General features: G+C 55.2%; 2 protein-coding genes across 3 annotated transcripts; one reads left to right on the top strand and one right to left on the bottom strand.

Moving 5' to 3' along the window:
- The first annotated feature begins 1351 nt into the window (after positions 1–1351).
- On the top strand, positions 1352–9698 carry CSDC2 (cold shock domain containing C2). The gene is given in 5 exon segments (XM_033514814.1): positions 1352–1489; positions 1492–1533; positions 6951–7216; positions 7463–7585; positions 7840–9698. Coding segments are annotated over 5 exon segments (717 nt in total). The 5' UTR covers positions 1352–1366; the 3' UTR covers positions 8003–9698.
- On the bottom strand, positions 9547–21232 carry PMM1 (phosphomannomutase 1). 2 transcript variants are annotated; one of them, XM_033514813.1, is made up of 8 exons: positions 21122–21232; positions 20914–21031; positions 19966–20042; positions 19715–19806; positions 17397–17496; positions 16516–16591; positions 13651–13766; positions 9547–10916 (listed from the first exon to the last, which is right to left on the bottom strand). In XM_033514813.1, exons 1-8 carry the CDS (start codon positions 21188–21190, stop codon positions 10701–10703), a joined length of 864 nt encoding a protein of 287 aa, XP_033370704.1. In that variant the 5' UTR covers positions 21191–21232; the 3' UTR covers positions 9547–10700. The 2 variants fall into 2 exon arrangements, with proteins under 2 accessions (XP_033370704.1, XP_015483488.1); XM_015628002.2 differs by lacking the exon at positions 9547–10916 and adding an exon at positions 12713–12960.
- Between the last annotated feature and the right edge of the window lie 2235 nt (positions 21233–23467).

The raw sequence follows: 23467 nt of genomic DNA, 5'->3' as shown, positions 1-23467 counted from the left end.
ACCCCGACTAGAGAAAGTCTCAGGCCAATTTATGGCATGGCCTCTGCCCGCGGAGGTGGCTCCCCTGAGCACGGTCACACAAGCACGGGGGAGAACAGAAAGCTCTTTGGGCACAGTGCTCTGATAGAAATGGGACCCTTAGAAAGCGCCTGGGTTTGCGATGGCTGGCTGTGAGCCCGGAGGGAGTGGGGCAGTAGGATGGGTTTGCGGCATGTGCCTCCTGTTCTCTCCTACTGCACCGGGGGTGACTCTGGTACCCAGGGGTGCTTGGGCTGGCGGGAAGAGCGGCTGCAGGGCACCGGTGAGACTTGGGGTGACGGGGGAGAGGTTTCACCCATTGTGAGGGACCCTGACTGCATCCCTGCCTGCAGTGCATACCCCATCCTGCTGTCCCTACAGCCGGTGGGGCTGCCCCGCTGCGTCCGGCCGTGCCACCGATGTGCGTCACTTTGCGCAACCGGAGCGATGCAGTCCCCCGGGGCCGACCCTCGTCACCTCCGGCCCCCCATACAGACTTTCTCTTTTAAGCCTAGCTAGCTCAGAAATGACCAGGCTGATCCCTCCCACCTGCCCGCTCCCCCTGGCCCGGCCCTGACGTCAGGGGAAGGCGTGCGGATGCGTGTGTGTTCGAGGCGCACATCATCCACACATCAGATACCGCAGATCCATCAGCCGGCAGGCAGCCAGCCGAGAAAGCCCCCTGGAGCCGGGCTGCAGGCGAGACCGCTGCTCCTCGCAAGGTAGCGGAGGAGCGTCCGGCCCCTCCGAGCACCGATGCTCTGCAGAGCGCAGCTCCAGGGAGCCCGTCGCTGCTAAGGAGGTGAGTAAGGGCAGGCACAATGGCCATGCAGCGCGCCCGGGCTATTGTAGCTGGAGGTTCAACTTGACGGACCACCTTTCTCTTTGAAACCTGCTTATTCCTTCTGACGGTGGGGAGGTGCGAGGATGAAGCGTGACTTCCCTCCTCCGGTTTGGTTATTCCCCACCAGCCTCAGGAACAATAACTCCCCTGGGGGTGGCGGCGGCAATGCCGCACGTCTGCTTTGGCTTGGGGGCAAATAATCCAGGGCTTTGCCACGGAGGGCTGAGTTCAGCTGGGATCCAGCTCTCTGATTGCCGGGTGAGCGGGAGGCAATTTGTGAAAAATCTGACTTATTAAAGTAGGCTGATAGTGATGGGAGCTGGAATTGGGATTTCTTTGGACAGGCTGCACTATTCCTGCCGATGGCAAGTTAGATCCACAAAGGAGGAAAGAAGGACACGGACGATGTTTGTGCCAGGTCTTTGAACATATGCTATGCTAATTAAAAAAAAATAAAAACCTTCACAAGAAAGCTAACAAATCTCACAAACTTGTTATTTGGGAATGACGATCATCCATACATGCTTAAAAGGTAAATCAAGCCTCCATGATGGTTTCTCCCTTTGCTTCTCCTTTGCATCTGTCAGCCTGCTTGCTCTGCCTCATGGCCTCCCTGAGAACTGGGCAGCCCAGCACTGACTAAGGGAGCTTTTTATAATCAATCCATAAAGGTGACATTCATATTTTAGCGCTAAGCAGGCTGTATCGTAGGCGAGACTATCTCAGCAAACATCTCTGGAGTTGGGAGTGTGATTGGTTTAGCTGGGGAGGGGATGCTCTCAGTGTGCATTGCCCAAAAACCGCCTAGTTTTATTTTTCCTATAGTAATTTGTCTCATCGAAGGGGTTTGTAATAGGCAGGGTAGGTGAGAAAATTGCTTTGTTTGGTAATTAACTCTTAACATGAGCTGATAACCAAAAACGGGAGAGGGGGGAGCTGAGAGGCTTTCATTAGCATCGGACAGAGACAGCATTTATAAAAATCTCCCAGACACCAAGGCTGTGAGCCTTCTCCGAGGAAGGAGGGATGGAGAAACATAGCCCAGCCAGCGCTGCGGTGGCCCTGCTCGCGGTTAACCCTGCCTGGAGCCATCGTGGTTCCCCAGCTGGTTCCTGCCCTTCATGGCAGCCCCCCTGGGATCTCTGCTGGCCACTGTGTTGTTGTTAGGTCCCTCGGCAGGTGAATATGCCCAGCAGCCGAAAAATGGGATTTTTGTTTTTGCATCGAGCTCTGGGGACACGCTCATGCGTCTGGAGGGGTGTAGCTCTTCTCTGTTTCAGCCTGTGTCTAGACAAGCTAGGTCTGGGGGGGCATCAGCCTCCCCGAGAATGGCAGCGGGCCAGAGCATTGCTTTCTGTGCTCCACGGGGCGAGGAGATGGCTGCTGGCAGCTGGCCGTGGAGGTGGCGCGTCTTTTTGACATACAGAGACCTCTTTTTCTACTGGGGCGGATTTAGAGGGGTAGTAAACCTGACTCTTGAACTGGGGCCACCGGCCCCGGCAAGGGACGGAGAAAACGTGATGGAGAGTGGCATGGAAGAGCCCGTGCTGGAGATTGGTGCAAAAGGCAGCAAAGAGAAAATAACCTCCAGCTCTTTGGCTGGGGCGGGGGGAGCAGCGGCACTCGGGAGAGCCGAGTGTGGCGGCAGGCAGCATCCGAGCCGGGATTTACAAAAATTTACAAAGAGAAGCGGCGGCGTGAAAGGGAACTGCCCATAAAGGCGATGGTCTGGCCGGCCCAAGGGTCACGTCCAGAGCCGGAGCGTGACGGCCGCCAGCAGAGCGGCCACCCATCCGCCAATGCATCCTGGGCATCCCGCGGGTTCCAGCGGATGGGAAGGAGCACAAAGAAACGCCGCACGGGAGGGCCGACTCACCGAGGGCGATTAAGCTAATTAAATATGTATTCCCCCGCCCGGGCGGGGGAGCGTGAGGTTTTTTGTTTTTTTTTTTTTTTTTCCTCGCTGCCGCTAATGAACGGGGAGTGGCAGACAGAGGCTGCTGCCTCTTCAAAAGCCTCTTTCCCCCCTTCTAGGGGGCCTTGAAAGGCTGTTTAGTTAAACAAGGTCATAGCCAGCACCCAAGTCAATGTGTTTGGCTTTAAAGAAGGGGAGACAGACAGTGATTTTATTTGATAAACCGCAGACCTTTCAGTCCCTGCTGATGAATGGGGTACTTGGATCTCGAGATAAAAGCTGATGTGTCTACTGCCTGTCTGCCTTAATTGGCCTGGGTTTCCTGCCTCCGCCTGCAAGGGCTCCTGACTGTCAGCTCCGCTTGCTCAGGAGCCTGCCCTCCAAAAAATATAAAAGCAAAGCTGGCTTCAGCTGCCAAAGAAGACCCTGTCACCAGAGGGCTCTGGGGTTTGGCTTTGAGATGTATTTTTTTGGAGAGGAGGGAAGGTGGACAGGGCAGGAGGTGTTTTTTTATAAAGAGCTTCCTTCCAGGGAGCTCTGGGCTTGCGGCCACTTTCCTCCTTGGCTCGGAGGACTGTCACCCTGGGAGACCCTCGGAGCAAAGCCACCAAGAGGAGGCGGGGAGGAGCCAGGTGGAGGTCCGGCGGCGGAGGGTGGTTGCGCTGGAAAGGCTTCCCATGCCCCACGGCAAAGCCGGGCTGCTGCAGTCTCTCCGCTTGATTCCTCAAGTGACCCGGATTTGGTCCCTGCACTGTGTACGTGCGTGGGGTGGACATAGTGTCGTGGGGTGGTGTCAGCCAGGCGAGAGAGACCTGAGGTGGGGACAGATGCTCTCATCCCCAGCAGAGGTTACTGTGACCACAGGAGATTGAGGGGAGGGTGAAAATGCCCCTTGTGCCGAGGTGCTCCCTCCTTGTCCCCTGCTGGGGCTGCATTGTGGAGAAATGGCTGGGGAGAGGATGGTGAGGTGGAGAGCAGGGAGGGAAGGAGGACAGTAGAGGTTTTCCCTGATCTGTGTCTGGGCTGGGAGGGGAGGAGGCGAAGATATGCTTCTGTCCCCACACTTCTCTCAGCCTGCTTTTGCCCTGAGTTTGATTTCCTCGCTCCCTTTGTTTGCAGCAGGGATTTAAATGAAGTGGGAGATAGGATATGACCCTGGAGTCCCCATGTGCCAAAGCTCCTATTCAGCCTCAGCTTCACCAGCACCACCAAAGCCAGGAATTCAGCTGTTGGGCACCACAAAGCTGACCAAAAATCTGGGATGCTCAGTCCAAGTGCTGAAGAGGGGTAGAGTGCTGCTGGCTGAGTGAGGGAGCCTCGGCATGGCCCCAGGACAGGGATCTCTGCTCCAGCCCCTGCTCCAAGGAGAAAGAGCAGGCAGCTCTGTGACATGTCCAGGCAGTGCATCCACCAAGGATGGGGATCCCACAGCCTTGCTGTGCCCTGTCCCTGTGTTTATGCCAGTGAACTGCCACCCTACACCCTACCCCATGGGCCATCCAGAGAGACCTCAGAGTGCCTGTGGGGGATTGCATCTCACTTGTTCTCCCTCAAGGAGCAAGCTCAGCTCCTGGGGGCAAGCAGCAGCCCAGAAGGGCACCCTCTGCTGCTGCCCTCAGCTCTCATGAGCAGAGTCTGCCTCCTCAGCAGTGCCCAGCATGCTCCTGTTCTTCACCATCGCTTGTTTCCCAAAACAGGGAGCCTTCCAGGGCACCTGAACCTGCACTGGTCCCACAGGTGAACCTGTGGCAAACCCAATCTTGGTTGCCACTTCACCAGCCCACATCTTTTTGTCCCTGCAAGCTCCCCCTCCTGCACACCCCCTTGCCTCTTATTTTAATTTTGCCTCTGGGAAACTTCAATTTTTCCAGCCCCTTGTGGATGCCAACCGACTCCCTCAGCATACTAATAGTTTGCTCCAAGCATCCTTATTCAGGTTAAATACCCTCCATTGTCCCTGAATTGGTGGGGGAACGGAAAGGCCTCCTCTGTCAGAGAAAGCCGCACAGAGGAGGCTCACCACACCACAGCGAGGCCATTTGCATAGTGACAGCTTCATGATGTGACAGAGAACTGAGGGCCATTTCCCCCAAATCATCCCACTCCTCCAATCCTGACACCTCCTGGGAAGGTGACAAACCCTGCAGCAATGCACGGGGAACACATCACATTTTGCTGTCTTAGAGTGGCCAGGCTGCTCGCCAGCACAGGCAGGGTGGTCAAATGGGGGTACAGATGGGAGCTGTGAAGCAGTTTGGTGTCTGGTCTGGCTTTGGGGTGTCTCACTTGGGTGCTCTCTGAGCCTCTCTGAGCTCCTCAGGCATGGAGGAAGGAGATGGTGAGCCTGAGCCTGGGAATGGGAGAAGGAGATGCTGAGCCAGGGTTTGGGGGAAATAGATAATGAACCTGGGCATGGAAGCAGGAAATGCTGAGCCTGTCAGGCCAGGAGCTGAGCAGCCCCTGTGTGGGGTGGGATGTGGAGCAAAGGCAGATGTGCATGCTCCATTTGCTGCATGGGGGAGAGGAGCACAGGAAGGGTTTGGTCCTGGGGAGGCAGGAAAGGGAAAGATGGTTTGGAGGGTTTTCAGCCACAACTGGAAGTTGTCTCAGAGGGCAGGAGAAACGTGGTGGCTTCTAGCTTGAAGCTGGACTCTAGTGTGGCCTTTACTGCCTGGGGTGAAGCTCTGCAGGGCTGAGAGAGGGGAGCTGTTAGGAAGCTGGCTGAGGCCCATATGGGCAGCATCCCATGGCAGAATCCAAGCTAGTCTGGCAGCCATGGGGGCCCAGTGGCAGGCACATCCCCTGGCAGAAGAAGAAAGTGGAGGTGGGTGAGTGGAACAGGAATTGCCTGGTCCCTCCTTGAAACTTCAGCTGCTCTAGAAATCTTTTCTCCTGTCCTTGGTGCCTGCTAATTTGAGAGTGGAGGTGACCCCCTTTTGTGCATCCCCCCAGGGCCTTGGTGTCTCAAAAGGCCATAGTGAGTCAGAAAAGAAATTAAATAGTCTCTGTGTTTCCTGGTGTGTGCAGGTGTTGTCCCAAAAGATGCTGCATGCCCCAGTGGGGTGGGAAAGGGTGGATGGGGTGCTGGGGAAGGGGATGGTAACTCCATGGGATACTGGGCTCCTCAACACCAGGTGATAGAAACTCCTGAGCCTGAGAAGCCATGGAAATGGGTGAGCACCCAGTGCACCCAGGGGGAGGTGCCCTCAAGCAACCCCTGGCATGGGGCACCCTGGGACAGAGGCACCAATATCAGATGCAGCAACGGATTGGAATAAAAATCAACAGAGCAAGGCCTTTCTGAGCAAGCAGCTGCAGTGCTCATCACACATCAGAGCATCTGGGAGGCTTAAAAATGCACAGTCCCTCCAATTTCATGCTGGGGTGCTTCAGCAAGGACGAGAGTGTCCACAATTGTGATTGCTCCGTTGGCAGGGTTTCTGCCCTTTAGGGCTTTAACTCCTTGCAAATGGCATGATGCCTTCAGAAACTGGAGCCTGATGATGGCAGCAGCAAGAGGCTGTGCTTGTGTAGTGGCTCAGCTGAAGTGCCTGAGGGGTATGAGGGCTACTGGCCTCACCACATTCTGCTCCTTCCTATAGGAATGTGCCTGAGTGCTGGATGGGGCTGGGGTTGTGTCCTAAATCCTATGGGGCCGAAGCAACCTTCTATGCTGAGTAGATCTCAGACCCCTGACCTTGATGTACTGACCTGTTGTCTCAGCCTTTTTTCTTCACTTTTTTATCAGAAATCTCAGGATGGGGGAAGTTCTCAGAGCCTAGGACTGGAGGCTCAGGCATGCTGGCACTGCATGGGCATCCTTCCCAAAGTGGTCCCGACCTGTGGCAGCCCATGCTCCCCTGCTTCATTTCCCAGGCTGTGCTTTTTAGTGACTTTGTCTCAAACATGTGGGGTTATCCTGGAAACTAAAAGGTTGAACAAACCAGATTGTTCCCTTGGCATTGATTTTCTGGAACATCCCAGGTGACTCCAAGCTGGGACAGGCTTCCTGGGGCAATTCCCGGTGCTGGAGGTTGGTGTCCATTGTTGAAGGCTGGCAGCATGCTCCCTGCTCCCACAAATGGCTGGGAGCCAAGGGACAATTTCTGACAGCAAATTGTGCCAAAAGCCTCACAGAAGGCCCTTTAACTCCCTGTCCCTTTTGCTCCCCAGGTCACCAGCAGTAGGCCCACACACCTGGGCATCCTTTCTCCTGCTGCCCACCCGCCCGATCCCAAAACGGAGGAGCCCACTGACCCCACCATGTCATCGGACCCTAGCGCCCCGCCGGCAGTGCCACCCCTACACTCCCCCAAGTCACCAGTGTGGCCCACCTTCCCCTTCCAGCGGGAGGGCAGCCGCATCTGGGAGCGGGGCAACCTCCTTCTCCGGGACCTGCCCAGTCCCCTCCCCACCAAGAGGACCAGGACCTACTCGGCGTAAGTACCTGGCGGGTTTGGGACTGTCCGACTGAGCCGTGGTCACCTGCGGTGCCTGCAGAGCCCTTTACACCTGGTGCACTTTGCCAATGCGGTGCCCAGCAACACCACACACACCTGCCCAGAGTGCTGTGGGTGGGTACCAAGCCCACTGCCCGGAACCATCGTGCTCGTGGCAAAAATCTCTCCCTGTTCCACCTCCTGGGCAAGCGCCGCCAGTGAAAAATCTTCCCTTTCCTCCTGTAGGACAGCGCGTGCCTCCGCTGGCCCCATCTTCAAGGGCGTCTGCAAGCAGTTCTCTCGCTCCCAGGGCCACGGGTTTATCACCCCAGAGAATGGCACTGAGGACATTTTTGTGCATGTGTCTGAGTAAGTCCCAGGGCTGTGCTGTGCTGGAAGATCCCAGGGGAGCCATGCCATCAGCATGGGGCTGGAGACTTGTGGGCTGGGGTGTGGATATCTCCATGGGGTGGACGTGGGTCTCTGCTTGTCCTCCATCACCTGTGGGTTTTCTTTTCCAAGGCACAACTGGTCAAGTGCCTTCCTTTGTTCTGGGTGGTCTGGGGCAGGGGTCCATCTCCTGGCTGTGGCACCACCACCACCTCTCCTTTCCTCTCCTGCAGCATCGAGGGAGAGTACGTCCCAGTGGAGGGGGACGAGGTGACGTACAAGGTCTGCCCCATCCCTCCCAAGAACCAGAAGTTCCAGGCAGTGGAGGTGGTCCTCACCAACCTGGCGCCTCACACGAAGCACGAGACATGGTCTGGCCAGATCATCGGCTCCTAGGCGCCCTGGGGGGCCGCCAGCCACTCAGCCCCATGGAGCAAGCCTGCCCAGCCGCTCAAGGGGCGTGTGGGGAGCCAAGGCGGCAAGCGGGGCCGGGGTTGCCCCCAAACATGCAGGCGTTTGAGTTCAGTGTCTTTTATAAGGTTACGGTTTCCTTTCTCTGTGTGTGTTTGTAAGTGTCTGTCGAGGGGGACAGGGGAAGTGGAGCCCTCCCTGACTGTCCCCCAGCTCCGGGGGCAGCACCGAGCCCCATGTTCCATTCCTTGCTCCTGAGCCCATGGGGAACAGAGGAACCAGTCCTACACCCCAGCCCTCCAGCTCTACTGGGCTGAAGCAGGTGTTGAGAGCAGGAGGGGGTGGGGAGAGGCTGGGTGGCTCAGCTCATCCTCCTGAACTCCACTCTGGCAAGATGGGCACCCCACTCGGTCCACAGTGGGACAGCAGCAGCGGGACATGCTCCCACAAAGGAGGAACAAAACAGGGTGGTGTGGGGTGGTGGCATATCACTGTGCGGGGTCTGGGTGGCTGACACCCATCCCCATCGCTGGCAGCTCACAGCACCCACCTGAGCCACATCCCTCCATCACAAGATCTCAGGTCAGCGGTGCCACAGGGAGGGGGCTGGTTTATAGAAAGCAAAAGTTTAGTTTTAAGAGGCAGCCAACTGCTGGCAGGGCACCCGGGGCGCTCGGTGCTGTGTCTGGGGAGCTGCACCTGGGCACGGGGCAGGGGGCACTTGGCACCTCTGTGCTCCCCACTGCTGCCTGGCAGTATTGCACTTTTCTTGGCTCAGTGCTGACATGGTTTTGGGGAGACAGACACTTTCCCTTCCTTCTTTTGCCCCCCGCCCCCCTGGGGACCCCCTTCCCATGCGTGTGTGTGTGTGTGTGCATGTCTGTAGCTTGTTGGGGTGGTGAGGGGCTGAGGGGTCTGAGCAGCCTCAGCCATGGGGTGACTGCAGCCACCTCCTCCCCAGCCCCTCGGTGTAGGCAGGGTCTTGTATACAAAGCACAAACTTTGTTTTTGGTCTTTTCTGCCACACCCTGGCCAGGTGGGCTCCCACAGCCCCAGGGAGCGACAGGGCAGGGGGCACTGGGGCAGGGACAACATGCACGGGGCTGGTCCTGAGCTCACCCCAGGGAAATGGTGCTGATGCTCCAAGAATTACCAGCATCTTAAGGGGTTCAAAGCAGGGTTAGAGACAATGGGGTGCCAGCAGCTCCCCCCGAGCAGGGCAGCTCCCCAGAGCACCGGGCCAGCAGCAGCTGGTGCTCAGCATGGATGGAGTCGGGTGTTTGCCACATTTTTTGCTGCCGCTGTTGCCGACAGGGCTAAGTGGGGAGAGCAGCAGAGCAAGGCTGGTGCCACACAGGACGGCTGGGCCCTGCAGATTCGGGAGAACTACCCATGCTGGTGTGGGGACTGCCCTGGGACCCTCCAGCCCATCTCACTGCCAACCCGAAGCCTGGCTCTCCCAGGGGCTGTGGCAACTGTGGCTCAGGCTCCAGGCATCCCCAGGACATGCAGTCAGCTTGGCCAAGGCAAACTGTTGGATTTTATTTTATTTTTTTTAAAAATAAACTAAAACCCTAGACTTGTTGGTGTTTTTACAACTCTGGTGTGGTTCCCGCCTGTCTGACCATGTGTCAACCTTTGTAACATTGGCAATAAACCATTAAAAGTGACTTTCCCATGAGCCCTGCCCACCCTGGCTCTTTGTCCTGTGTGCATGTGTCACAGTGACTCTCCAGTAAAGGACCTGGAGCACCCAGGAATTTACCCAGACATCAAAACGGACTCACCCACAGTAGGTCCCTGATGGGGGCTGGAGATGCTCCACACTGTGAGCCTGGGACAGGAGGCTGCTGCTCACCGAGAGTGACCAGGAGTGGGGCTGGTCCCTCACTGCTGTGGGGACCTTGAAGCGTGTCCTGCCTGTTGCCTGGCTGCCTTTCACCCCGCACAGCCCAGCACAAAGCACACACTGCCTCCAACTGCTGCGTGTTGTGGCTTTAATAGGATTGATTTTAATTTTTTTAATATACATATCTGTGTATTTAAATAAATTTCTCATTTAACAGTTGTCATCAGCCAGACAGGAACTGCCCATCTCACACTGATATGGATCCATACAGCAAGGCAGTCCCGGGCATGGGGCCCGCCACGTCTGCTCGCTCACATCCATGGGGGAAACCTCCACTTATGCTGTGGGCACCCACCACGAGAGGAGCATCACGGCAAAGGGGTCTCAGGGACAGGCATGAAATGCCTTTCCCTTCAAAGGTGCAAGTCACCTCAGCCCCCAAGGCCACCACGGTGCCCCATGCCATTAGGGCCAGACCCTGCTCTTCACTCATCACTAAGCTCTCTAGAGGTCCTGCTGGCTATAAATAGACTTACAGGAAAAATTAAACTCCCCAAGACTCACACATAACCTGATCCACAGTGAAACAGAGAGGAAGGAATCACAAAACACAATTCCACCATGAAGGCTGCAGTGGAGGGCCAAAACCTGTGACCTGTGCAAAGGGTATCCTGCATACAAGTTTCTCCAACAGGTCCTCTTCTCCCACACAGAAATCTTTCCTGGGTAGAAAGAGGAATTTGTGGATTTGCTGGGGATTTCTGGATGCTGGGCAGACTGCTGTGCTCATGCAAATGCATCAGAGATCTGATGTGTTGTAGTTAGGAGGTGCAGTCAGGTGGAGGAGACAGCACCCCAGCAGCACTGGTCATGCAGTATCCCTGCTCCTGGGGCCAGACAGCAGTGCCAAGGGCCACCAGGGACTCTGCCCGTGGCAGTGTGGGAGCCCTGCCCTGGGCCTAGAAGCACCAGTGTCTCTCGCCTGAGGAGGATGGTGGAGCCTTGCGTAGGTGGCGGTTGCCAGCTGAGGAACTTCTCTCTGCAGTCCAGCTGCCAGTGGAAAATGGAGAGCCATGATGAGGAAACTCAGAACAGAAGAAAAAGGGCAGAGAAAACAGGACCAAGAGATGGGGCAGTGCCATACCAGCAGGGATGGGGTGAGAAAGACTCCTGGGGAACAATGAGGGAGAGTTTGTAGGAACCTCTAACATTCTCCAGGTCCACAAACACCAGATCTGTGTACCCTGGGGGGCTACGAGCAGGACATCTCCCTGGCGGGGATCCCTGAGCTCCTTTTGGGCACCAAGTCAGGACATGTGTCACCATTGTGGCCACACACCACAATGCAAATGCTTGGAATAAAAGGACAATGTGAGGGAGAAGGTCAAAGGCTGAAGGAGAGATGTGGGCTTGCAACCCACAAAGATCCAGGGAGAGGAACAGGACATATGACAATTGCACTGGACATCCTGTCTCCCTAAAGGTGAGCTTGTAAACTGAGTGTGTGGGGTGAGATGGGGGGAAGAGCAAGCTTGGAGGGCACTGCTGAGCGGGTACCTCCAGGTACCAAGTATGGCTGGTGTTGGCCCCCGCAGAAAATGTCCCTGGCAGCTGAGAGAAAGCTGAGCTCTGGAAAGCTGAGCACTGGGAAGGGAAGGGGACTTGGTGTGTTACAAATGCCCTGGGTAAGGTTTTATAAGGACACATCTCTCTTATGAGGAGAGACTGTGAGAGCTGGGCCTGTTTAGTCTAGAGAAAGAAGACTGAGAGAGGATCTCATTAATGTATATAAATATTTTAAAGGCAGATGCCAAGTGGATGGTGCCAGATTCTCTTTGGTGGTGCCCACCAACACAAAAATGAGCAATGGCCATAAACTAAAACACATGAAGCTCCACCTCAACATGAGGAAGAACTTCTTTATGTTGAGGGTGGCAGAGCACTGGAACAGGGAGTGCCCAGGAAGACTGGGGAGCTGCCCTTTCTGGAGACATTCAAAACCCACCTGGACACATTCCTGTCACCTGCTCAGGGTGACCCTGCCTTGGCAGGAGGGTTGGACTAGATGATTTCCAGAGGTCCCTTCCAACCCTAAAAATTCTGTGATGCCCAATGGACACAGGAGCAGGAAGACCAGTGGAAAGCCTTCTACCCAAACTGTTCCATAGCACGAAGCGCCAGGATCCTTCACCTGTGACAGGCAAGGTCTGACTTGAAAATAGAGAATAATATAGAGAATAAACTCTAGGTGTTTTTTGTAAGCAAAAGAGAAGAATTGGTTTCTTCATGCACCCGAGCAAAGTTCAGAGCAGCAGCCCAGTCATGTCAAAGCTATAGTTCCCAGGTCATCTGCAGGGAGGGACTGGCACACTGTGGCACTGAGGGGAAGGACATGGTGAGGTCAGAAAGCACAATGGTGCAACAAGCTGGGATCTCAGCTACTCCTTCCTACCACAGGCTTTCAGCAAACAGCCTTCCTGGCCTCCTACCTCAGAGGAGCTCTGGTGAATGCCTCGAGCCTCAGCAGCCCCAGCCTCTCTGGCCAAGGTGCAAGGGGGAGAGGAAGGCGAGCCACATGTTCCCTCATGCACAAGTGTTAAGAGAAACCGAGTGGAAAAGGAGAGAAGAGCAGAGGGAGCCGCAGGACAGACACACACTCTTTGGCCCTTTCAAATGCTTTCTAACCACAGAAGTATCTGCATCACCGCCCACCACAGCTGAACTGTCAAGAGAAGTTTTTCTGGAGGCGAGGAGAGTCTGGTGCCATGACCCCCAGCCACCCACAGGGAGCACTGAGGGGCTGCTCAGCCAAGACCCCCTCCTGCCACCCACCCACCTACACTCACTGTTACATCCTGACCAGCTCTGTCAAGTGGTTTTTTTGGTCTACCCTGAGCAGATTCCTCAAATGAAGGTGCTTTTCCTGGTGGGGGGAGGGTGGGACTGGGGCAGGGCTGCAGGGACCGGGCAGTCAGCACTCGTTTGCTCTTTCTGGAAAGAAGATTTCGCGGCATCGCTGGACTGTGTCCTGGGGGGACTGGACACTGTGTCCTACAGTGCGGGGATCATCATAGATTTCATAATCGTTCCCTCCCTGCAGGGGAATAGAAAATAGGGACAGCATTAGCAGGGTTTTGCCAGAACAAGCTCATCCATGAACCCACATTTTGCTCTATGCTGTGGGGAGCTGGGAGCTCTGCTCCCTCCCTTTTGATTCCCTCTTCAGTGCCAGGGGAGGAGCATGGAAAAGATGGGGAAGGTCCCAGATCAGCAAAGCTTGTCCAGGAGCCTGGGTTAACCCCTGCCCTGCCTGTGGAGAGGCTAGCAGAAGGTGGGATGGGCACATTTGGGGAGCAGAGGCTGCCAGCATCTGGGAAGAGCTGAGTAGATGACCAAGCTGATCTACAGCAGTAAGGAAGCATCATCCTCCACTGCTCTCAAGGGAAGGTGAAGCTGTTCCTGCTGTTAAGGAGTCCTCTCCTAAGTGCTGGGGGCTTGTGTTGTGAGTCATGCCAGCCACAGGAGTGGCTGCTGCCCTTCCAAGGGTGCTGGGGCAAAGAAAGCAATGCTGAGGTGGACCTGCTTCCCAGCACAGTGAATCCAAGGTGATTTCCCCAGAAGCCAGCAGAGCTGTCACGAGAGCACTGCAAACCCACAGCACAGGGCAACATCTTCCCCCTCACACCACTGAAGGTCTGTGTTGGCACCAGTGGGACCCACAAGACCCATGATGGCACAGCAGGAGAGAAAGCAGCCATGTGTGGGGCTCATGGGAAATACTCACAGGGGTTGTCTCGTTCCCAAAGAAGTGGATGGTGTCAAATCTCTCGTCGTCGAGCACATTGAGGCAGTAGCGCTTGTCCCAGCCCTCTGGGAAGACATCAAAGCTGATCATGCCACCTGCCAGGAGAAGGGAGGGCATCAGACAATGTTGCTGGGAGCTGGCAGGGTGTCCCCCCACCCCGGGGTGGGCAGGAGGATGGGAGGGGACTGGATGTCAGGGGGGAGTCCCCACACCAAACTGCAGCCACAAGCACCAGCTCTGCCTTGGTGCTCCTCTCGGCACATGGCTAGGACAGTGGCAGAGGCTGTTCCTATGACAACAGGCTGCAGTGACATCAGCATGGCTGGGGTGACATTAGCACAGCTTCCCTGCAGGCAAGCAGGAATCAGAGGGGTCTTCTCAAGAGAGGCATCTTCTGGGGGGAGATTTTGGATCACGCCTTGCAGATAGCACCAGCACATTCTGTGTCCCAGCAGGGAACAATGACCTTGGAGACTGGCACCAAACTCTCTCCTAGGCTCCTGCTAGGCATCTCCAGCCCTTCTAAAACCTCTCTTCTGATGCTCCCTCCTGTGCAGGGACTGGGGTCTCCTGCATGCTGTCTCTGCACACTGATCAAGGACCTTGCCATGGAGGTACCGTGAACCCGTTGACATAATCAGGGCACGACCCTGGCCTGTCACCTCTCGACACAAGAGTTTAGTGAGGGTTGCCAGCATCTGGAGAGGCACCAAGTCACATGTGACCAACACACAAGGCAAGGGAGCTTTCCCAGAGAACATGTATATGGACATGGACTTCCACAGCCACCAAGGGTTAACAAACTTCCCAGCCCTTGCTCTTAGACCAGGCAGAGTTTACCCCAGAACTTTGCTGCCTTTTGGGGGTGCTTGGAGGCAGCACCTTCCCCATCCTCTCAAGTTGCCCCACTGTGCCCACAGGCTGCAGAGAGACCCTTGTCCCAGCACCAAGAGAGGAGACATGATCTTCCCAAAACAAAGCCTGCAGCTTAGGGCACATGTACATGTAGGTCTCACTCAGAGCCAGAGGTACGGGGGTTTGAGCTGGTACGTGTGACCTCCTGCCAGTCAGCTTGTCTTCTCCAGGCAATCCAGAGAGAAATCCACCAGAAATCCTGGAGTTCCACACTCTCCTTCTTAAATAATAATCCCACCTCTCTAAGGAAGAGGGTGAGTAGGCAGATAATCACAGGGTCAGTTCCTACTGAAGGAGAGGCACTGACACACCAGGTTCAAGCATGCATGTCCTGATGCCATGTACCTCCCCTTCCTGGCTGTTTGGAGTGTCCCTGTTAGTTTGAGGATCCTGAACCAAGCCTCCCTGGAGCCTGAGATGGGGATGGAGCCTGTAATTCCAACTTGGAGCAGAGAAACTGGACAGAACACTGTGAAAAGGATGGGAGCAAGTGCCCTATGAGCTCAGGGGTGGGGATGGCCCCAGGCTTGCAGCAGGATCCAGCATCACAGCAGGGGATAAACTTGGTGACATACTCTTGTTTTGCATCCAAAGCCATTTACCTGTAGAAAACACTGCCTTTCAATGCATTCTAGCCCTCTAAACAGAGCTGGGCAGCAGGAAGGGGGCTCCTGATGCCAGCTGGAGCAGGTAAGAAATCAAAGGGAGAAGAGATAGTGTGAACCAGCCAGCACTGTTACTCCCCGAGGTAGACCAGGGGCCTGGGGGGCTGCAGGGAGACCTCCCACCACCTCTGAGCCTTGAATCTTCCACAGCCAGGGAGAAGGGACACGGAGCCAGCCTGGCAGAAGAGCCACGTTTCTGCACGCCCTTTTTTCAGATGCCTGACCTGAGACAGCCCACATTTCCTTTGTGGAGGAGCAGGGGGCCCACAGCTCCCCTTTATGTTTTTATACAACAGCCCAGGGCTCCTCATGGCAGCTTCCCAAAGCCCAAGGAGAAAGGCCCATTGTCCAGCTCTCACACCCCATGCCTGAGGGGACACAGCAGCAGGGACCTTGTCTTCCTCTGCTGTGACAAACAGGGTGTGCCAGTGCTGTGGACCGCACAGGATGGCCCTGGCAGGATGCTGAAGGCAAGCCAAGGCTCTCAGAGAAAAGCTCTTGGAGGATCAGAGGGCCTGGGCTGTGACCCACTGCCTCAGCCTCACCACCCCCTTGCCCTCTGCCTGGGCTGCCACATGGAACCTTCTTATCTCACACCTCTGCAGAGGATCCTCTTCCAACATCATCCCCACAATTTACACACCCTCATTTTTCTCCCTGTCCTGGCCAGACACCCAGGATTGCTCAAGCCCCTCCTTCAGCTCTGCACCCATGGTAAGCTGGCTGTCAGAACCATCCCAAGAAGTGGCTGGCCCTACAAAAGCCAGTGGCAGGGAGCTGCAAACTCCTTACCCCTTGTCAGCTCTTCCTCCAGGAAGAAAGATGTCTCCCTTGCAGCCAACTGTCCCAAGAAAACCCCAGAGCCAAGACATGCATCAGGCTCCTGGCTCACTCCTAGAGAAGAGTGCACGTGCCTGGGGCTCTGCTGGCCACCCTGCTGCTGATGCTTGAGCCAGAACACATCCAATGGGCAGCAGTGGGCTCCACAAGCTGAGATTAAGGCAGGGATAGTGTCATGGGATGGAAACCTGGCTGGCTGGCCGATTCCCAGGGAGGGAAGTCTGCAGCACGGCTTACTCTCTGCATGGATGCAGATGCTGTGGATGCAAACGTGACTCCCCTGTGGCAGTTCTCCAGGACTAAAAGCTCCTTCTGCTCTTCCCAGGCTTTCCAGACACTCGGAGGGAACAGCTGGGATTCCTGCTCCACGGAATTTTACGGGAAACATGACAAAGGCAAAGCCAAGGAAGCCCTCACTGCTCACCTCGAGAGAAACGCAGGCCTTTGCCAGCAAATTCCCTCTGCAAGGCTGCCACAAACTTCTCCCGTATCCGCTCTTTCTGTGGAGCATAAGGAGGAAGGGGAAGAAAAGAGGGTTTGAATAACTACATGTTGACATTCTCCCAGAATCCACTGTAAACTGTCTGCTGGGCAACTCTGCTCTCTCCCCACCTGCACTGGGCCCCAGTGCCATGACATTTAGCCAGCTTCCACCAGTCCTGCCCAGTGACCAAGCAGGCCACCAGCTCACTCCACCGGGAGGAGCAGGTCACAGATCTTCCTTGGCAATGGAATACAACTGCTTCAGCTTCCCACAGCCCAGTTCATAACCTGAAGCCTCCAGCTTTGCTTAAAAAGCCTTGCAAAGACCAGCTGATTCCTCAACCCCAAGAAAGCTTCCCCAAGTGGAAACTGGTATGAGCATGGGCCAAATCCTCTAAAGATCTGCCCAGCAGATCTGCCATGGCCCTCCCAGTTTGGAAAGCCCAGTTTTCCAAAGTTAGTTCCAGCTCTGTTGGGGCTGGGGAAGTGGGAGAGAGAAGACAGCTGCTGGGCTATCTTTGGGTGCTGTAAATGAGGATGTAAATGCTGTTAAATAACTGCCTTATTCCCTGGGGCTCTCCCACAGTACAGGGAATCCTGCCTGCCACCCCCTTGCATTGGTGGTCCCCAACAAAATCAAGTTTCTTCCATTCATCTGTGTCTTCTCTTTGGTTTCCTGGCTCCCAGCCCTGTCTCCACCTTGTTGCAAGTGCACAGCTTGAAGCTGGACCCTCCTTCTCCTTGGGAGGAGGGGGGAGCACATAAAACCTGGTCATGCAAAACCAGCCAAGGGGAGGGTGAGCCCAGGTCTGGCCCCTGTACCTTGTCCAGCTCCGAGAACTCGATTCGCTCCTCTGGGGTGCAGCTGCGACCAATGGGGGAGATGTTCAACATTCCATTGCGAAACTCGATGAAGGTCCCTCTGTGGGGGGGCAAAGGCACAAGATTACTGGGGCAGGGAGAGAAAAACAGCCTTTCCAGGAGAATGGCTGCTTAGCGAGGCTCTGTGAGAACATGCAGGAGGAGAGAAGCCATTCCCATTCCTGGGTGCTTCACAACAGACACAGATCGGGCATCAACAACTATTTAAGGTCCAAGGAGCTAAAAGTTTTATAAAAAGAGGCTGTGAAAGAAGAGAAATAAATAGTCCCTCTGTGCCCTGGGGATAGGCTGGAAGCAATGAGCTTAGGGGAGATGACAGGTAACATTTTCTAATACTGTGATAACTGCAAGGACAGCTATTGCCTGGCCTGGTCCAGCTGCCTGATGAGGCTGTGGCACCTCTACCCCATGAGGCTCTTAAGAAATGCTGTGTGGGCTGGGTGAAGCTGGCAGTACCTGGGAGCAGTGGGATGGCCCAGGTCAGCGTAACTCGCTGTTGATGTCCAGCAGCAGGCTGAGGAGCAATCAGGGTCTCCTCAAGGGACACAAATCAGGGTCTTTATCTTTCTTTTGACCCCTGCACCTTTGACTGCAGCTCTTATCTAAGCCTGCACAGACAGGATCCAGTTCCTGCTTGCCACCCTCACCTTGTGCTGGGGTCACTTCTCAGCTGCTTCCTCAGTGGGGTGGTTGAAAGCTGAAACTGAGCTGGCAGAAAACTGGTCCCTTCTTTTCTCTCTGGTAAAAACCCAGCTACTTCTGTTTGTTTATAGAGGGGTCAGATAGCTATCCCAGCACTGCTGGGGCAGAAACAACAGGGGATGGCAGCCCTGCCAGCATGAAAATAGATTGAAATTCTTGTGCTGGAGAGGGAGATTCCCACCCCTGTCCAGCTGAAGACCCCTGAACTTATTGTCCCTCCCAGCCCTGCCTGCTGTTTCTCTGTGATAAAGTGCTTACCACCCTGAGTCTGGAGGAGAAACTCTCCCCCTCCTATCTCCTGACACAGTGAGGAACATCATGGGATGAACACACAGGCAGCCATGCCTGCAGCCCAGGAGCAGCATCTCTGTGGCACTGAGGGTTTGGTAGCTCACAGCCCAGGCCAGGACTCAGGAGATGTGATCCTTGCTTTGTTAGAAATCCCATAAGCCTAAATCCACAAAGCTACTTGGGAGCTGAAACTCCACCAAGGCTGTTGGGTAACCAGACAGCAGTGAGGCAACCAAACAGCCCCAAGGGTTCTGGGACTCAGCCCATGCTTTTGGGGGCCCATTCTGCCAGCAGTCCTGTTGCAAGGGGCCATCCTAGCCCCTCTCACTGGTCCTTCTACTGCCATGTGGAGACTCATATTAAGCAACTAATCTGGATCACAATTTAGCAACTTCTGCCAAATTCATTTCAACCCAGTGGCTCACCTGCTTGGGCTCACTATACAAACACGGGGAGAGCAGGGAAAAAATCAGCCATGGCAAGGGTGGGGCACAGCTGCTGCTCCCAACAGCCCTGGGTGGCTCAGATGTTCTTGAAACTGCGGTCTGAGGTGAGGTCTGACCCTGCACCCAGGCTGTTTTAACTGCAAGCTGCCCCTGAAAGAGGCCCTCCTGCTACCCCCTTCCACCTCCATGCCATAGGTTCTCTCTCTCTCTCTCTCTTTCTTTCTGTGCTAACAGAATGAGCTGATCCAATGGAAGATTACCTTTTCTTGTCCTGGATTGGTCTGGTCTTCCCTCAGCAAAGGTGCACCAACCCAGCTCAGCCTCTGGCTGCTGGATCTCAAGGAGAAGAGCAGAGAGGAACACAGGGGAGGGAGCAGAGCAGGGCCAGCCAGCGACAGTGGATTAGAAACAATGTGAAACTGTGTGCTCAGGGGCTGGACTTCCCATCCTAAGGTCCATTGTTTGCCTGATTGGAAACATATACTACCAGTGATGCCTGATGTCCTGTCCAGTTACAAGCTGGTACCATTGTCCTAAATGAGATACACACGATGGCTGCACCCTGCTTCCCAGGGAGGAAAACCCAAGGGGCAAAAGAGAAGGCATTATGCTAAAACATAGTGCAGACACTCCAGAACTCAAAGACACTCATCCATGATTTGCCCTTGCTGACCAACTCAGTGATATAGTGCCTCTGGATGCTAAGATAAAACCTGGAGCAAGACAAGCTCTGTAGATCAGCTCTTTTTAGGATGGATCTGGACCTCAGCTCCCCAGAAATCAGTGTCATGACTTCCACTCGCACACACGTGCTGTTACCGTTTCTTGGGCAGCTTCAGCAGTGCCATGTAGTTGAGACAGAAGTTGATCAGATCCTGCAGCAGCTCCTCCCCCAGGTGGTCCTGAATGGCCTGCAGAAAGAGAAGGGCAAGTGGCAATGTTGAATGCTTCCATGAAGCCCACCTGGAAGAGGTAGCAACTGGGGAGAAGAGGCTGCCCATTGGCCTGGGTAGGGCAGGTGCTGCTCCCCACGGTGCACAGGGCAGCAGAGCCATGGCTCATGGACATACCTGCTTGGAGACCAGCTGCCCATTCTTGTATTGCACTGTGCCGTTCTCTGCGAAGACGTAGTCAAACTTATCAATGACTGAGAGGGGGGGAAAAAAAAAGAGGAAACATTACTACTGCTTGGGAAAAGGGGCAAAAAGGACTGGCATCAGGACTGAGTGAGCCATCTTGCTTCCTTAGTACTGTGCTTTTTATAGGTTCTGTGCTCTGCAAAGGGCTACTGGTCATCCTATGCTGCTTGCTTTCCACAAAGTGGATGAGGAGATTATCTTCTGCTCACGGGTGGGGAGGTGACGCATGAAGGGGGAAACGACCTGACTGAGGTCACGGGCTGAATCAGTTGCAGGACAAAGATAAGGACTCAGAAATGTTATGCTGTCAACTACATACGTGCTACTCTGCTCTCTGCTGTGCCCTCCCCACTGCCAGGCTGCTGAGGTGATGTGGTTACTGGTTATCTAACTCCAGCCCCCCCTGCAACCCAGACACGCAGCACTGGCGACTCAGCAATCAGCCTCAGCCGGGAATTTCTCGGCCTCCCTCCACTAACCAAGTGGGAGGCAGAGCTTGGAGCCCAGTGGCGCTTGTCATCCATGCCGGAGAAGGAGAACACGGAGGAGGAGGCAGGCGCTGCTGCCTCCTTGCCCTCCCACTCCTTACTCTACCTCATGCCCCCATTGGAACGTGATGAGGAACCTGCGGGGACCCCACCGTGGAGCACCAGGGAGGCGAAAATTGCCTGGGGGGGCGAGAGTGGGGTGAAGCTGTCAGAGCTCTGAGGTAGCTCGTGCAAATCTGACGCTGGAGCCGGCATGGATTGGAGCATCCCTGCCTGCCCTCCTCACACGGGGAGCCAAGCAGCAGCTCCCGCCTGGGCACGGCCAGCCGCTGCAAGGGCAGCCTCGGGGCTGGATATAGGGCACAGGTGACCCCCGGGAGACCGCGCTCACCTTCGTCCCCTTCTCCCAGCTGCTCGGCTATCTTGGCATAGTCGGAGCCTCCCACCACGCCGATGTGCACCCTCTCCCGCAGCTCCCGCAGGAACGCGTCCACCTCCGGCTCGATTTTCTGGCGGGGAAGCAGCGGGTGAGGCCGCAGCCGGCGGGACGAGCTCCGCCTCGCCGGCCTCGGCCCCCAGAGCCCCTCGCCCCTCGCTACCTGCCGGGCCGGCGTCAGGGTCCCGTCCACGTCGAAGAGACAGAGCACCCGGCCCCGCGCCGCCGCCATCCCGGCCGGGCTCCGCGGGCGGGGGGCGGGACCGCGGGAGCTGATGGCGGCCGCCCGCCCTCCGGGGCCGCACGGCAGGGACGTGCCGGGCACCCCTCGTCTGCTCCCCTGTGGACGCGACAAGGTGCGGGTCTTCCCGCCTCGGCTCTTCCCTTCAATCCTGTAGAGCCTGGAGTTGCGTGTGTGGCGCGGCTCTGCACATTTGCTGTTATTACTGCGGTGCCCCCCGGAACTGAGGGGTCTGCATTGATAAGCTCAGCTCCTCTGAGGGTTTCTGTGTCCTAGTGAAGGGGACAGGAGCAGCACGCACTCTCCTAGTCAGTGCCTCATCTCGCTTTTCCAATAGGATGCTGTTAATATTTTTACTGGGGAAACCAAAATACCCTCTGCACAAAGCCAGTAGCTTTTGCTTTGACCCGCCTACCATTTACCCCACGAGTCATTTAGGATTTAATTAGACCATCTGGTCAGACCATATTCATACGGTGCCGTATTATGCTGGCCTGATGTTGACAGCCGTCCCTATACCTCCCCCTCCCCCTGCCTTCCTCATCCCCAGTCTCTTACATTAATTCCTGAATTATTTTCCAAAATCAAAATCAGCCTGCATGGAACATCCAATGCTTTCTGCTCAACCACTAGCTTGCATTCTCTCCCGCAACACTGAGTGTTGAGTTAGTGTGCTGAGCTAGGTTGGAACTGGGGAGAGATTTACTCTTCTTCGACAGTCTGATTGGTTTTTGCCTCAGTATAATTTGCTCCAGCTATCATGCAACCCCTTTTCCCAGTTCTCCACCAGATTCCTCTCAAAAGGAAGCATTCAGGTAGCTTCACAGATTCTGTTTTTTTCTTGTTTGTGGTTTATGATTTTCCTGCTCCCACTCGGTGGCAGGGGTATGTAGAGAAACAATGTCAATAATTTACCTCTGTGCCATTTGCCTCGGACAAAGTTTACCAAAATATCCTCAGCTGCTTTCTGGGGTAGACATTAGTCGAGTTCACCAGGACAACTATTTCCATACAGTTTCTGTGAGTTACCTCCACAATACAGCGAGTCAGGCAGTCTTGGATGAGTATTACATGCATGAATCACCCCAGCATTGACATTTTTGCAGAATCTGTGGCCTTCAGGATCTGACCTTGGTTATGGGCTCCCACTTCTGGAAAAGTGGACTCTTTTCTCAGATGCACAGAAGCCCCCAGAATGTTTTTTTAGCACCTAGCCACTTTTTTGTATGCAGTTGGGTGCTGAGTTTTGAGTTTAGGGTCATGCTCATTTCTAGGACTTGAGGTGTGGTTACACATTTATCCTGAGTTAATGTGTGGACACTTACTCCAGAGAATGAATCCTTCCAAGTGTCCCTACCATGGCATGCTGATGGGTGAGTAGAGTGGCCTTCCTGGATTTGAGTGCTTGAATGCCAGAAGCCAAGGAACCGTTCTTCCACACAGCAGAGCCATGAGCTAACGCCCAGGACTCTCAAAGGACAGCCGTGGGGGCAAACACACAGTGAACTCCCAGGATTTCAGGAATGCAAACCTTTATTTTTCATAAACCATGACATGGTACAGGGAGGACACTTCCCATGTCTGGGTGGAAGCAGTGTGGAGTTAGAAAATCGATTGTAGCAGCAGAGTGTTCTGCTGTAGCCCAAGTTGCTCCATGGACTTGTCTCCTGGCTGCTCCTACCTGCAGCTTTCCTGGCTGGGAGAGACCTCCCTCCTGCCTCTTGCACTGACATTACTGTGTCCAAAACCGGGAGCTGCTCTGCACATGCACAGGTGCATCCCTGTGCTGCAAGGCAGCAGTGCCACCTCGGGGCACATTCCAGAACTGGGATGTCTGCTAAAATAAGGGACAGCGTTCACATTTTCACACTCCTGCACTGCTATGGGGTTTATTCTACCCAGGAGAACTTCCTGAAACCTGAACTGCCTGCTGTGCTTTCGCAGCTTGTCCTGCTGCTTTAGGGAGTCCCTTCACGTCAAAACAGCGCTCCCGGGAAGCACCCTGGCGGCCATTTGATATCAGCTGGTGAGGACCGGGGACAACTTGCTTTCCCTGGGAGCACGAACCTGCCTTGTGCTGAAGTGCACAGCTGTCCACAGCTGCGGCAGCTCCCTCAGCCGGGTTAGCTCTGAGAACAGGGCCACCGTGGCTGTTCCGCTTATGGAATACTCTGCACTCCAACCACTCCTGATACATTTGCTTGATTGCTGCTCGGATAGGCAGCAGCTGTTGTCAGGAATAAAATCCCTGTTAGCAGCAGGAAAGGG

Source organism: Parus major, chromosome 1A (assembly GCF_001522545.3).
Source record: "Parus major isolate Abel chromosome 1A, Parus_major1.1, whole genome shotgun sequence".
Classification (NCBI taxonomy): domain Eukaryota; kingdom Metazoa; phylum Chordata; class Aves; order Passeriformes; family Paridae; genus Parus; species Parus major.
The sequence above is the reverse complement of the archived record's forward strand: the minus strand, read 5'-3'. Positions and strand labels throughout refer to the sequence as shown.